This window comes from Lampris incognitus, chromosome 14 (assembly GCF_029633865.1).
Source record: "Lampris incognitus isolate fLamInc1 chromosome 14, fLamInc1.hap2, whole genome shotgun sequence".
Taxonomy (NCBI): Eukaryota; Metazoa; Chordata; class Actinopteri; order Lampriformes; family Lampridae; genus Lampris; species Lampris incognitus.
Window position 1 is genome coordinate 15,180,890 of NC_079224.1, and position 16,295 is coordinate 15,197,184.

Here is a 16,295-nt window from a genome sequence, read left to right on the forward strand (position 1 = left end):
ACAACATAGCATGCAGTTCAGCGGATACTGCTGAACATATTAACAACATATCATGCAGTACATCGGATACTCCTGAACATATTAACAACATAGCATGCAGTTCAGCGGATACTGCTGAACATATTAACAACATATCATGCAGTACATCGGATACTCCTGAACATATTAACAACATAGTATGCAGTACAGCGGATACTGCTGAACATATTAATAATGTAGCATGCAGTACAGCGGATACTCCTGAACATATTAACAACATAGCATGCAGTACAGCAGATACTCCTGAACATATTAATAACATAGTATGCAGTACAGCGGATACTGCTGAACATATTAATAATGTAGCATGCAGTACAGCGGATACTCCTGAACATATTAACAACATAGCATGCAGTACAGCGGATACTCCTGAACATATTAATAACATAGCATGCAGTACAGCGGATACTGCTGAACATATTAACAACATAGCACGCAGTACAGCGGATACTGCTGAACATATTAACAACATAGTATGCAGTACAGCGGATACTCCTGAACATATTAACAACATAGTATGCAGTACAGCGGATACTCCTGAACATATTAACAACATAGCATGCAGTACAGCGGATACTCCTGAACATACTAACAACATATCATGCAGTACATCGGATACTCCTGAACATATTAACAACATAGCATGCAGTACAGCGGATACTGCTGAACATATTAACAACATAGCATGCAGTACAGCGGATACTCCTGAACATATTAACAACATAGCACGCAGTACAGCGGATACTGCTGAACATATTAACAACATAGCACGCAGTACAGCGGATACTCCTGAACATATTAACAACATAGCACGCAGTACAGCGGATACTGCTGAACATATTAACAACATAGCACGCAGTACAGCGGATACTCCTGAACATATTAACAACATAGCACGCAGTACAGCGGATACTGCTGAACATATTAACAACATAGCACGCAGTACAGCGGATACTGCTGAACATATTAACAACATAGCATGCAGTACAGCGGATACTGCTGAACATATTAACAACATAGCACGCAGTACAGCGGATACTGCTGAACATATTAATAACATAGCATGCAGTACAGCGGATACTCCTGAACATATTAATAACATAGCATGCAGTACAGCGGATACTCCTGAACATATTAACAACATAGCATGCAGTACAGCGGATACTCCTGAACATATTAACAACATAGCATGCAGTACAGCGGATACTCCTGAACATATTAACAACATAGCATGCAGTACAGCGGATACTCCTGAACATATTAATAACATAGCATGCAGTACAGCGGATACTGCTGAACATATTAACAACATAGCATGCAGTACAGCGGATACTCCTGAACATATTAACAACATAGCATGCAGTACAGCGGATACTCCTGAACATATTAACAACATAGCATGCAGTACAGCGGATACTGCTGAACATATTAACAACATATCATGCAGTACAGCGGATACTCCTGAACATATTAATAACATAGCATGCAGTACATCGGATACTGCTGAACATATTAACAACATAGCATGCAGTACATCGGATACTCCTGAACATATTAACAACATAGCACGCAGTACAGCGGATACTGCTGAACATATTAATAACATAGCATGCAGTACAGCGGATACTGCTGAACATATTAATAACATAGCATGCAGTACAGCGGATACTCCTGAACATATTAACAACATAGCATGCAGTACAGCGGATACTCCTGAACATATTAACAACATAGCATGCAGTACAGCAGATACTCCTGAACATATTAACAACATAGCATGCAGTACAGCGGATACTCCTGAACATATTAACAACATAGCATGCAGTACAGCGGATACTGCTGAACATATTAATAACATAGCATGCAGTACAGCGGATACTCCTGAACATATTAACAACATAGCATGCAGTACAGCGGATACTGCTGAACATATTAACAACATAGCACGCAGTACAGCGGATACTGCTGAACATATTAATAACATAGCATGCAGTACAGCGGATACTGCTGAACATATTAATAACATAGCATGCAGTACAGCGGATACTCCTGAACATATTAACAACATAGCATGCAGTACAGCGGATACTCCTGAACATATTAACAACATAGCATGCAGTACAGCAGATACTCCTGAACATATTAACAACATAGCATGCAGTACAGCGGATACTCCTGAACATATTAACAACATAGCATGCAGTACAGCGGATACTGCTGAACATATTAATAACATAGCATGCAGTACAGCGGATACTCCTGAACATATTAACAACATAGCATGCAGTACAGCGGATACTGCTGAACATATTAACAACATAGCATGCAGTACAGCGGATACTGCTGAACATATTAACAACATAGTATGCAGTACAGCGGATACTCCTGAACATATTAACAACATAGCATGCAGTACAGCGGATACTGCTGAACATATTAAGCGATATAACATAGCAACGGAAGTTTTCATCCGCTGTTTTTTTAGAGCCAATATATTAATATTGCTATTTGTGCATTTCTTACTCAGCGTGAGAATGAGGAGGGTGACGGAGAAGGAGGGAGACTGAGAGATTGGCATACGGATGACTAAACTCACATATGTGTGGTTACACCACAGGCAGATGTGAGGCAACACATCAGTTAACCTCAATACAGACACACTACATTTCCCCCTGTCTCGGAAAATAATGCTCAGGGGTGGCACGGTGGCACAGAGGTTAGCACGGTCGCTGCACAGCAAGAAGGTCCTGGGTTTGAGGCCCGGGGTAGTCTACACTCTGAGTGCAGTTTGCATGTTCTCCCCGTGTCTGCATGGGTTTCCTCCAGGTGCTCTGGTTTTCTCCCACAGTCTAAAGACATGTAGGTCAGGTGAATCAGACATATCAAATTGTCTCTAGGTGGGAATGTGTGTGTGTGTGTGTGTGTGTGTGTGTGTGAGCCCTGTGATGGCCTGGCAGCCTGTCCAGGGTGTCTCCCCGCCTGCCGCCCAATGACTGCTGGAATAGGCTCCAGCATCCCCGCGACCCTGAGAGCAGGATAAGCAGAATGCCTGGATGGATGGATGGATGTATTGTCCTTGGTGCAAAAAAAGCAAAATAGGTAGCACTGTGAAGTGTGTTCAACAAGTGTACCTTATTTGCATTATAGATTTGAAATGCACAACATTTGTGTAGCTATTTCCAAAATCCAGGAAGACACAAGTTCCATTAATTTGTATGAATATATCCTTTTTTTTAGGGGGGGGGATTTCCCCCTCTTTTTCTCCCAATTGTACTGTACCCCACTCTTCAGAGCCGTCCCAGTCGCTGCTCCACCCCCACTGCCGATCCGGGGAGGGCTGCAGACTACCACATGCCGCCTCCGATACATGCGGAGTCGCCAGCCGCTCCTTTTCACCTGACAGTGAGGAGTTTCACCAGGGGGAGGTAGCATGTGGGAGGATCACGCCATTCCCCCCAGTTCCCCCTCCCCCCTGAACAGGTGCCCTGACCGACCAGAGGAGGCGCTAGTGCAGAGACCAGGACACATACCCACATCCGGCTTCCCACCCACAGACACGGCCAATTATGTCTGTAGGGATGCCCGACCAAGCCGGAGGCAACATGGGGATTCGAACCGCCGATCCCCGTGTTGGTAGGCAACGGAATAGACTGCTACACTACCCGGACACATCTAATAACTCAGAATCTGGTACTGTGTTTAAAACCCATGTTGGCAATCACAACATGGAGGAAGGTGTGCATTTGTAGTTAGGAGGCGTCTCGTTAAGGGACTTTGTAATGTGTTCTCGACCCCGGGGCTGTCATCAGCAGGTGCCTCACAGACAGACCCAGTCATGACAGGCTCCTCTCTCCGGTCTCTGCTTAGTTCGCCCCGGAGGGACAACGCAAAATTGGGTTACACCTGGATGCTGTCTGTGTCACCTTCACCTGCTGTCATTACACACACAGACACACACACACACACACACAGAGCCCACATCCTGTCACACCTCATTTCACTGCAAACGCTACTCGACAGCACAGTGAACAGATGGTCCCACCGTTAAGCCAGTCATTATAAAAATGTTGTGTGTATATATATCTGTGATCCTGTTTACTGTTTATTTCTAGTCATCTAATGATCTAGTGTTGAAGATGCCGTTGTACTAGAAGAGCTTGTGGTCAGTTAAGCATTAACCATTATCCAAAGGCACCGGGGTAAGAGATGTACTTCTGTCCTTAATTTGCAACCCGTAGATGACAAACTAGCTCATTTGCATTGTTTATCACCCTGTCATCACACATTATGTCCAAAAAAACCCCCACTTTAACTTAGAGAGTTAAAAAAGGAGTGGGTTGCAGTAGCTCTTAGTACCAGACGGGCAGATATTCTGACCTTCATGAAAGTAAACGGGGCATGGAAAGTGGTCGTCTCTACTGGCATACAATCACATCTCTGCAAATGAACATTTTGTGATTTTTGAAGCTCCCAGCCGGGCGGAGTACCACGACAACAGAAGCTGCGTGAATGATGTGATATTTATGATATGACCCAGTCGCCGTACTGCGCTGTGAGAGCGGCGGCAGGTAAAGGTTAGACGATGTGACGCACACCCTGTACTGCAGGTTGTACATGTGTCGGCGTTAGCCACTCGCTCGGCTCGTCCCTTACTCATGGGGTCATCGCCTTCTTGTCTTGTAAACGTCTTCTCTGAGGGGCTCCGCCGGCCTCGGTGGTGTCTGAACGGGTGACAGGTCGCTCCGCTCATCGCTGCACGGGGATGTGTTTGAATTAACTCGGACAATGTTGGGATTTAGTCTGCGTCATCCGAATAACTCAGTGCATGAGTTGTGTGGAGGGTAAACCGGCTGACATTCAAAGAGCTGGGAGAGAGATGCACACACAGTGAAGGTGTGTGGGCGTGCACACACACACACACACACACACACACACACACACACACACACACACATATACTTGTAAAACTATACTTGTGGAGCCCGCTTATTGACTCCCATTCATTGACAGCCCTTCCCCAAACCTTAAAAACTACATGCCTAAACCTAACCCTTACTCTAACCTTAACCTAACCCTAATTCTAACCTTAACCCTAAAACCAAGTCCTAACCGTAAAATAGACCCTTGAACTTGTGGGGTCCCATAAATAGGCCCAACAAGTGAGGTGTCACCAAGTTTACCTATAGTTGTGGGGACCAAAGGTCCCCATAAGTATGGTTAAACGTGATACACACACACGGAGAGACGATGAGGCATGTATACACATATCACCAGTAGCAGCTCCCTTGGCTTACTGAGTCTCCTGTCCATATGACTTAATGGAGGAGGTCCAGGCTGTGGGAGGCTAACAAGGCCACCTGGTAGCACAGGAGGTGTAGTCAGGCTGCTGCTGAATGTGGTTGTGTGTGTTTATTGGAGTCAGCCTGCTTAAAGACCTTTTTTTTATTATTATTATTATTATTCCCCCCCTTTTCTCCCCGGTTGTAGCTGGCAATTACCCCACTCTTCCGAGCCGTCCCGGTCGCTGCTCCACCCCCGCTGGTGATCCGGGGAGGGCTGCAGACTACCACATGTCTCCTCCAATACATGTGGAATCGCCAGCCGCTTCTTTTCACCTGACAGTGAGGAGTTTCGCCAGGGGGACATGGCACGTGGGAGGATCATGCTATTCCCCCCCAGTTCCCCCTCTCCCCCCCGGGCAGGCATCCTGACCAACCAGAGGAGGCGCCAGTGCAGCGACCAGGACACACACCCGCATCCGGCTTCCCACCCACCCGCAGACACGGCCAATTGTGTCTGTGGGGACGCCCGACCAAGCCGGAGGTAATACGGGGATTCGAACCAGCGATCCCCGTGTTGGTAGGCAATGGAATAGACCGCCATGCCACCCGGATGCCTAATTTACCTTCTTCTTTAGTGCACAGCTCAGTCCCAGAGAGCCAGGTGAATATGCAGAATATTAAAGCTCAGCTGCAGGAGATGGAAGTGGGCTGGGAAGTTACAGATCACCTGTTTGAATCTCTGGAATGCAGCTTTCAGTATCGTTAAATCTGTCTTTGACCTTGATTAAGAGGTTTAAGATGAGGTGGAGGGAAACTGCATGTACCACACCTCGAGACCATCGGTAGATAAAAGTATACGTCTTAGTCCTATACCTTTTAGTAAAGAGGACTGATGTGGCTTGTTAGATGGTCAGGACAGCGTAAAGATGGCGCGTCGTCATGCTTTGAGCTTGTCTCTAAAAATTGCAGCACATCTGTAACCAAACTAAAAACGGACATTTCCTGTTTGACTGCAGGAGGTGTGTTTATGATAGCTCACATAATAAACGTCCCTTGGTTCTTTTCATGGTCGTGGTGTGTGCTAGGAGAGACACCCTCTGTCTGTTGTCCTCCCCGAAGATCGATGGGACTCGGCTCCTTTGAACCGCCACAGACCAATTAGGTTAGCTTGAAGGTTATGTGTGTGTGTGTGTGTGTGTGTGTGTGTGTGTGTGTGTGTGTGTGTGTGTGTGTGTGTGTGTGTGTGTGTGTGTGTGTGTGTGTGTGTGCGCGTGTGAGTCAGGACCACTTTATTTGTCATTTCATTTCATGCACTTGCGCACATGAAATGAAATGAAACATCGTTTTTCCCAGCCCACAGCAGTGCAACACAAAGACAAAACTACAACAACACATCTAGCCAAACTAACACATTTATTTAAACAAAAAAAACCCAAAAAAAATCACTGTCCAGGAGGAACGAACGCCAGCCAGGATGACTGTCAGAACTGCCGGTCTGCATGGGCTAGCAGTTAGCTTAGCCTGCCCCGCTTCCATGTCCTGTCAGACCGCCCTTGGTGTTTCCTCTTCATGTTCAGCTCCGGTCAGGCCGTGGTCCTTGGGCCCACAGGATACAGCAGACCAAGCTCCCTCAGCCGATCCAATAACAGCGCTCCCAGCCAGACGCCTTCGACACACCTCCCCGCACTCCACACGACGACGCTAAAAACAGTCAATGCTAGGTGAGGCCGCCGCCAGACCGCCCTCGGTGTTATCGGAACTGCCCTTCTGCATGGGCTAACAGTTAGCTTAGCCTGCCCCGCTTTCGCGTCCTGTCAGACCATCCTCGTTGTTACCCCCTTGGGCGCAGCTCCGGTCAAGGCCGTGGTCCCTGGGCCCACAGATGTAGCAGACCAAGCTTTCCCAGCCGATCCAGCACCAGCTCTCTCAGCCATCGAACGAAAACAACTTAGACATGGACAAAGACAGTGCGTGGATGGTACTTGGTGAGGCCGCTGCAAACGTGAATTCGCGCCGCCATGCTGAAACGTGCATTCACTCTTACCGTCATCTGCTCCCAGCATGCACAAATTATGTGTGTGTGTGTGTGTGTGCCCGTGTGTGTGTACATGTGTTAGCTATCCTTGTGCGGACCAAATGTCCACACAAGGATAGCTAAACCTGACAGCACGTACCTTGTGCGGACATTTCAGAGGTCCACACAAGGAAAAGGGTCTATTTTAGGGTTAGGAGTTGGTTTTAAGGGTTACGGTTAGAATTAGGGTTAGGGTAAGGGTTAGGGTTAGGCATGTAGTTTGCGTGGGTAAGGTTAGGGTTAAGGGCTAGGAAATGAATGTAGTCAATGAGGGGTCCGCACAAGGATAGTGAAACACGACTGTGTGTGTGTGTGTGTGTGTGGGTGTGTGTGTGTGTGTAAGAGATCAGGAGACTGAGAGCTAGCTGAGAGGGATGTGGCAGGAGGCCAAGGTGATTTGAGGATAAGAAGGGATATTCTTCACTTTTCCGTGTCCAGGACAATTCTCAGAGCGCATGCTGGGGGTACACGCCAGTCTGCCTCGGCTCTGCAGGGAATAAACACAGCTGACATAAGAAGAATGTCACGCTGCCTCCAGAAACGCTGCTGGCGTTTGTTTTGTAAGAGGCAGATATAAGCCTGGGCAGCACAGCTACCCCAGGCAGGAAAACCAACCCTGAATATTTTGGTCCAACAGTTTATTTTGTCTCCTGTTGTTACCGTGTTATGGCATTCAGCATCATGATGTAATTTCTATAGAAGGACAACGAAGTACCAAATACTATCACCACAGTGCCAGTATTGTGATGGAGCAGAAGTAATAATATCTCAAACATATTGTGTGTGTGCGTGCGTGCGTGTGTGCGTGCGTGTTGGTGTTTTGGGATATTGACTGCCGTTACAAGCCATGGACTTCTGAATTTGAGAATATGTCCTTTGGGGGCATGCCTCCTCCTATGGTTTATTTAGAGTGGTGTCTAATACCTGGACCTATGCAGCATCTGTAAAACACACCATACTGACAAGATGACATGGGAACGTCCATTGCATTTTGTACCGTTGACTTTCAACAAGGGTGGCACGGTGGCCCAGTGGTTAGCGCGGTCACCTCACAGCAAGAAGGTCCTGGGTTCGAGCCCGGGGGTGGTCCAACCTTGGGGGTCGTCCCGGGTCGTTGTCTGTGTGGAGTTTGCATGTTCTCCCCGTGTCTGCGTGGGTTTCCTCCGGGGGCTTCAGTTTTCTCCCACAGTCAAGTAGGCCAGGGGAATCGGCCATACTAAATTGCCCCTAGGTATGAATGTGTGTGTGTGTCGGCCCTGTGTGATGGCCTTGCGGCCTGTCCAGGGTGTCTCCCCACCTGCCGCCCAGTGACTGCTGGGATAGGCTCCAGCATCCCCGCGAGTCTGAGAGCAGGATAAGCGGTTCGGATAATGGATGGATGGACTCTCAACAAATGAATTATGCCTGAACATGTAGCATCTGAACATGTAGCATCTGCACTGTATAACCCAGATGATGTTGCATTTTCCTTCTACAGCAGTTTATGGCTTAGTGTCTGTGATTGTCAATCACTGCAAAAGCATATATGATGAATGGGCTACTTTATATTTAACGGCTTTGGACCCCTGCTAATTTTCTGTCTGTCTGTCTCTCTCGTTCTCTCATCACAGGCTGTTGAAGACTCGGTCGTTAGAGTGGTTCTACGCGAATGTGAAGAGCCGCTTCAAGAGATTTGGCAGTGCCAAAGTGTTGAAGACCCTCTACAAGAAACACTTGGAGGAGCGCGGTGCTCTGTCTGACCACACTGGTAAACTGATCCGTATGATGGCCCTCTCTCTCTCCTTCATCCTGTATTACAAACACGGCAGAACTGCTTTCTTATCCTTCACTGTATATTTGATTTTATGTGAGATTTGAAACTCTAGCATTTATGCAGTTTAGTGTGTGTGTGTGTGTGTGTGTGTGTGTGTGTGTGTGTGTGTGTGTGTGTGTGTGTGCGCGCGCACGCGCATGTGTGTGTTTGAGAGCAAAAGAGAGAGAGAGAGAGAGAAGAAGAGAAGAAATTTGTGCACATACTCTTACATCTTGTATAAATAGTGCAGGGCATCTGGGTGGCGTGGCGGTCTATTCTGTTGCCTTCTAACATGGGGGTTGGCGGTTCGAATATCTGTGTTGCCTCCGGCTTGATCAGAAGTCTCTACAGACACACTTGACCGTGTCTGCGGGTGGGAAGCCGGATGTGGGTATGTGTCCTGGTCGCTGCACTAGCGACTCCTCTGGTTGGTCGGGGCAACTGTTTGGGGGCAGAGGGGGAACTGGGGGGAATAGCGTGATTCTCCCACATGCTACATCCCCCTGGCGAAACTCCTCACTGTCAGGTGAAAAGAAGCAGCTGGCGACTCCATATGTATCGGAGGAGGCATGTGGTAGTCTGCAGCCCTCCCCGGATCGGCAGAGGGGGTGGGGCAGCGACCAGAAACAGCTTGGAAAATAGGGTTCTCCCTCCACCCCGAACAGGCACCCCGACCAACCAGAGGAGGCGCTAGTGCAGCGACCAGGACACATACCCACATCCGGCTTCCCACCCGCAGACACGGCTGATTGTGTCTGTAGGGATGCCCGACGAAGCCGGTGGTAACATGGGGATTCGAACCGGCCCAGGTAGCATCCGAATGTGGGCCACTTCAGACAATGATGCGGCACTGATGGCCTCCTGGGCGCCTTCCTTTGGAGGTTTACCGGGCACGTCCAACTGGGAGGAGACCCTGGGGTAGACCCAGGACTCGCTAGGGGGACTACATGTCCAATCTGGCCTGGGAACGCTGTGGGATCCCCCAGGAGGAGCTGGAGGGCATGGTAGGGGAGAGGGATGTCTGGAGTGCCCTACTTAACTTGCTGCCACCACAACCCGACCCCGGAGAAGTGGCTGAAGATGAGATGAGATGATTTATAAGATTGGTATAAGTAAAAGTTTATGTATCGGATTTCATCCGCCATCATAACATATCGTCAACATCAAATGATACCACTGAAGGATCTATATTTCTGTGTGTATCTGAGTTCATACCGGTGTGTTGCCGTTGTTCGTCCATCCTCCTCTGTGGGCTTGCAAGGAGTTTGGAGTTTGTGCGCCCTTTAGTTGCTTTGGTGTTGGTGGTCGGGGGGTCGTTTCCTCTCCTGGGCAAATGTGTCCCAACACATTAGATGGACGTCACCAGTGGCAAAACACTCCGCCTTTAACAGGGGTCCGAGTAATGTGGAAGTATACAGGGAAATACATGGCGTAGCCCCCATATGCAAAACTAAGCTGCTTTGTAGGTTGTACCAATGTCTCTCTCTCTCTCTCTCTCTCTCTCTCTCTCTCTCTGTCTCTCTGTCTCTCTCTCTCTCTCTCTCTCTCTCTCTCTCTCTCTCTCTCTCTCTCTCTCTCTCTGTCTGTCTCTCTTTGTCTCTCTGTCTCTCTCACTCGCTCTCTCTCTCTCTGTCTGTCTGTCACTCTCTCTCTCTCTCTGTCTCTGTCTGTCTCTCTTTGTCTCTCTGTCTCTCTCACTCGCTCTCTCTCTCTCTGTCTGTCTGTCACTCTCTCTCTGTCTCTGTCTGTCTCTCTTTGTCTCTCTGTCTCTCTCACTCGCTCTCTCTCTCTCTGTCTGTCTGTCACTCTCTCTCTCTCTCTGTCTCTGTCTGTCTCTCTTTGTCTCTCTGTCTCTCTCTCTCTCTCTCTCTCTCTCTCTCTCTCTCTCTCTCTCTCTCTCTCTGTCTGTCTGTCACTCTCTCTCTGTCTCTGTCTGTCTCTCTTTGTCTCTCTCTCTCTCTCTGTCTCTCTCACTCTGTCTCTCTCTGTCTGTCTCTCTCTCTGTCTCTCTCACTCTCTCTCTCTGTCTCACTCTCTCTCTCTGTCTCTCTCTCTCTGTCTCACTCTCTCTCTGTCTCTCTCTCTGTCTCTCTGTCTCTCTCTGTCTCACTCTCTCTCTCTGTCTCTCTCTCTCTGTCTCATTCTCTCTGTCTGTCTGTCTCTCTCTCTGTCCCTCTGTCTCTCTGTCTGTCTCTTTCTCTCTCTGTCTGTCTGTCTGTCTGTCTGTCTGTCTGTCTGTCTGTCTGTCTGTCTGTCTGTCTGTCTGTCTGTCTGTCTCTCTCGTTCTGTCTCCCTGATAGTAGAACCTCATCAGTTCCTCTCTACGTCTTTTTGATTCCCCTGAGTTACGACAAACCATTTATTTTTAGCAGTGTTTTCAGTTTCTAATGAGTGGGTTGGATTTTTAAGCCTTGCTTATGAAAATAAGGAAATATTTCAGGAATTGTTAATGTACTTTTTGTTAGCTGCTCGATCTTAATTCAGCGTCAGACTTCCAGGCTTTGGCCGTCATTGGGAGGGCATTTAATTGCTTGAAAAATGGTGTGCTCCCCTACTTTTTAAAATCCAGCACATGTCACATAGGTTAAGTCTTATCTTTGCCCCCTTAAAATGATTGGAAATGACCCTGTGCACCCCAGCCCCTGTCCACATGTGGACCAGGGCCGGCTGCACACGGATCAGGCCCCCGGGTAATACCACACACGCGCCTGCGCTAATGCACTTATGCAACCACAAATAGCAGCATTGTTGCAGCAATGTTTACATGGAGTGAAAAGAGCTTAAAGCTCAGTGCCGGGAGGGGAATCGATCTCTTGACTGCGCTCGATTGCAAATACCTCAGGCCAGGGCCGCCCATAAGGGGGCGGGGGGGGTCTTTCTGGGGCCCAGCCGCTAGGGGGAGCCATGGAGGCCAGCATCCATGTTCAACCTAAATATAAGCGATAAATATGGCAATACTTGCCATTGAGTATGAACTGGGTGAACAGATGGACTTTAAAGACATTATATAGGCTGTTGTTTCCAGTAAGACGAGGAAGACGGCTGCTGTATAAGAGGCAAAGATGAAGCCATAGGTTAAGAAATTGCATTTTCTACGAAGAAAAATGTGGTGTTAAGTGTAGCACATCTTTGACATTGGTGTGTATAAGTGTGTCAAAGAGTTCTTTTTTTTTTTCCTCCGCCTTTTTTGCCCCAATTGTACTTGGCCAATGGCTCCACTCTTCTGAGCTGTCCCGGTTGCTGCTCCACCCCCTCTGCCGATCCGGGGAGGGCTGCAGATGACCACGTGCCTCCTCCGATACATGTGGAGTCGCTAGCCGCTTCTTTTTACCTGACGGTGAGGAGTTTCGCCAGGGGGACGTAGCGTGTGGGAGGATCACACTATTCCCCACCAGTTCCCCCTCCCCTCCCCTCCCCTCCCCTCCCCTCTGAACAGGTGCCCTGACTGACCAGAGGAGGCGCTAGTGCAGCGATCAGGACACATACCCACATTCGGCTTCCCACTCACAGACACAGCCAATTGTGTCTGTAGGGACGTCCGACCGAGCTGGACGCAACACGGGGATTTGAACCGGAGATCCCCGTGTTGGTAGGCAACGGAATAGACCACCATGCCACCCGGACACCCTGTGTCAAAGACTTCTATCATTGTGTGTGTGTGTGTGTGTGTGTGTGTGTGTGTGTGTGTGTGTGTGTGTGTGTGTGTGTGTGTGTGTGTGTGTGTGTGTGTGTGTGTGTGTGTGTGTGTTATTGAGTATGTCTCTTTCAGTTTACATGTAGGTGTTTAGTAGGAGAGAGAGAGCATGTGTTGATATGAGTAAAGCATATTTTTGCTCCACTCAGTCATTAGGGTGAATGTCAAAGTAGACGTATTAAGTTTTGAATTTCACATTTATAGTATCACTTTTTAAAAGGTAGACATACGTGATGTTTTGATAGTTACTGACCTGCTCAGAGTGCTACATGTTACGTCACATGCAGGTTACAGAAACGCTTTACAGTGTTGATCAGGTCTACTCACGACTCATCCGGAAAACGTCATAACAGGCCGTCCGGATGGCGTAGCGGTCTATTCCGTTGCCTGCCAACATAGAGTTCGCCGGTTCGACCTCCGGCTTGGTCGGGCATCCCTACAGACACAATTGGCCGTGTCTGTGGGTGGGAAGCCGAATGTGGGTATGTGTCCTGGTCGCTACACTAGCGTCTCCTCTGGTCGGTCGGTGCGCCTGTTCAGGGGGGGGGAGGAACTCGGGGAATAACGTGATCCTCCCACGCACTACATCCCCCTGGTGAAACTCCTCGCTGTCAGGTGAAAAGAAGCGGCTGGGCGACTCCACATGTATCAGAGGAGGCATGTGGTAGTCTGCAGCCCTCCCCGGATCAGCAGAGGGGGTGGAGCAGCGATTGGGACGATTCGGAAGAGTGGGGTAATTGGCTGAGTATAATTGGGAGAAAAAAGGGAGGGGGAAATCCAAAATAAAGGAGTCATAACAGTCAAGTCAGTTTTATTTATATTGCCCAATATCACAAATTACAAATTTGCCCCAGGGGGCTTTATAGCGGCACAAGATCACAGTGATTATTTAGGGTGCACTTTCACAGTGAGTCATGCTGATTGTGGCAAACCACACACCAAAAGGAGCAAACTCTGCTTTTCCCAGATTTATAGCTGTTTTTTGTTTTATTTTTTTTAATTTTTTTTACTTAGTTCTTTATTTAGTGAGTTACCCCCTTCAATATGAAGCGTTTTGGATGTCTAGAAAAGCGCTATATAAATGCAATGATTATTATTATTATTATTTTTCTGACATTAAAGTTTAAAGCATTACAGTTAAATGTGTGTGTGTGTGTTGGGGGGGGTTTAGATGCTGTGATACAGTGTATTATTTCGGTTTGAGCTAAGATGTACACTCAGTGTCCACTTCATCAGGTACACCTGCCTGTCAACACAAATAACCACCAAAAATAACCACCAAAAAGCACATCATGTGGCTGCAGCTCAGCATATAAATCATATAGACGTGAACAAAAACAGACATGCATGTTAGGGTTGGTACTCCTGTCTGTGCCCCTGATCGAGGCATGGCAAGAAGACTGGGGGTGGTCCCCGGGTGCTGCACGGCAGCTGCCCACTGCTCCTAGCTACACAGCTAGGATGGGTTAAATGTGGAGCGTAATTTCCCTGCAGGGATCAATAAAGTATCTCAAAATAAAAAAATCAACAGGTTCAGTCGTTCTTCCACCAAATGCTAGAAAGGTGAACACCGGGGTCACACTGCTGTCAGCTAAAAACAGGGACATGAGGTTGCCGTGGGAACAGGATCGCCAAAACTGGATAGCTGAAGATTGGAAAGATGTCGCCTCATCTGATGGATCTCCATTTCTGCTGTGGCATGCAGATGACAGGGTCAGAATTTGGCATAAACAACATCAACTCACAGTCCACCCTGCCTTGTGTGATGGACACAAGGCTGGTGATGGTGGTGTAGTGGTGTGGGGAATGTTGTCTTGGCACACATTAGGGCCTGTTAATACCAACTGAGCATCATTGGAATGCCACAGTGTTACCTGAGCATCATTGCTGACTGTGTACATCCCTTTATGACCACAGTAGCCCCCGTTTTCCAGTGGCTACTTCCAGCAGGATGATGCACCGTGTCACACTGTGCTCCAGTGGCCTGCACAGTCCCCAAATCTCAATCCAATAGAGACCCTTTGGGATGAGGTGTAACGGGAGGTTCACAGCGTTACTTTGATGCCGACAAATCTGCAAGTGCTGCGTGATGTTGTAGAGTCGGCATGGTCCAAAATCCCATGGGAGTGTCTCTAGCACCTTGCTGAAGCTGTGCCATGAAGAATTCAGGTTCCTAACCTGTACTAGATTGGGGTACCTAATAAAATGGCCGCTGAGTGTACTTGACAATATGTACTGTGTGTTGATAGAATATACTGTAGGAACTGTGTTATACTGACATCTCTCTCTGACTGTTTTTATGTGTGCAGAGGGCAGCACCTACGAGGAGAGCATCTGCAATGAGGGCAGTGTCTGCGGAAGTGACTCGGCCTTCTACAGACAAAGTGAAGGTGCAAATGTTCAACTGTTCCCTGTTTTTAAATGTTTTTTTCCAAAGGATGTTATGAATTCTGCGTCATAAGTAATTTATGGTTGATGTTTTTCCTCACTATCTAAGGGTAGAAATAGTGCAGTAGTATATGTTTTTCCTCACTATCTGTGGGGAGAAATAGTGCAGTAGTACATGTTTTTCCTCACTATCTGTGGGGAGAAATAGTGCAGTAGTACATGTTTACCGTGGAAGACATGCCTGCATGACTATTCATGACACATGTTCAGTATATGAATGATTACTAAAGAACGTTGTGTCTGGAGGAATCATTACTGGTTTAAAAGCTACTATTCATATTAAAATATAATTGCACCGGGGTGTCTGGGTAGCGTAGTGGCCTATTCTGTTGCCTACCAACACGGGAGTCGCTGGTTCGAATCCCCGTGTTACCCCCGGCTTGGTTGGGCGTCCCTACAGACACAATTGGATGTGTCTGCAGGTGGTAAGCCTGATGTGGGCATGTGTCCTGGTCGCTGCACTCGCGCCCCGCCTCTGGTCGATCGGGGCGCTTGTTCAGGGGAGAGGGGGAACTGGGGGGAATAGCGTGATCCTCCTTGGCAGCTGACGAGTGCGTGGCGCACGTAACAAGCTTGTTCTGCTATGAATTAAATTTTTTTTTACATTTATCATTATATATATATATATATATATATATATATATATATATATATATATATATATATATATAATTGTACCTAGGCATAGCGCTTATTCTGAAGACAATTGGATGTACAAAGTGTAATCATTCAAGCTTAACTTGTTCCCTAGCTCAGCCCCTGGAGCAAAGTCAAGGGCCCCTAATGCACTGTGGAAATGTGAGCCATTCCTTTAAGGACCCAACATACATACAGCCTACGAGCCATACATTTAAACTCTGGAGATATTACTGTAACTGGGCGTCCGGGTGGCGTGGCGGTCTATTCTGTTGCCTACCAACATGGGGATCACCGGTTCGAATCCCCGTTACCTCAGGCTTGGTTGGA

The 16,295-nt window shown here is 47.8% G+C and overlaps 1 protein-coding gene across 1 annotated transcript in view; it reads left to right on the top strand.

Annotated features, from left to right (window-relative positions):
- myripa (myosin VIIA and Rab interacting protein a) overlaps nt 1-16,295 on the top strand; it is a 41,698-nt gene that overhangs the window by 3,529 nt on the left and 21,874 nt on the right. The window contains exons 3-4 of the mRNA XM_056293794.1: nt 9,006-9,142; nt 15,191-15,271. Coding sequence (XP_056149769.1) covers nt 9,006-9,142; nt 15,191-15,271 — 218 coding nt within the window. The remainder of the gene's footprint in view (nt 1-9,005; nt 9,143-15,190; nt 15,272-16,295) is intronic.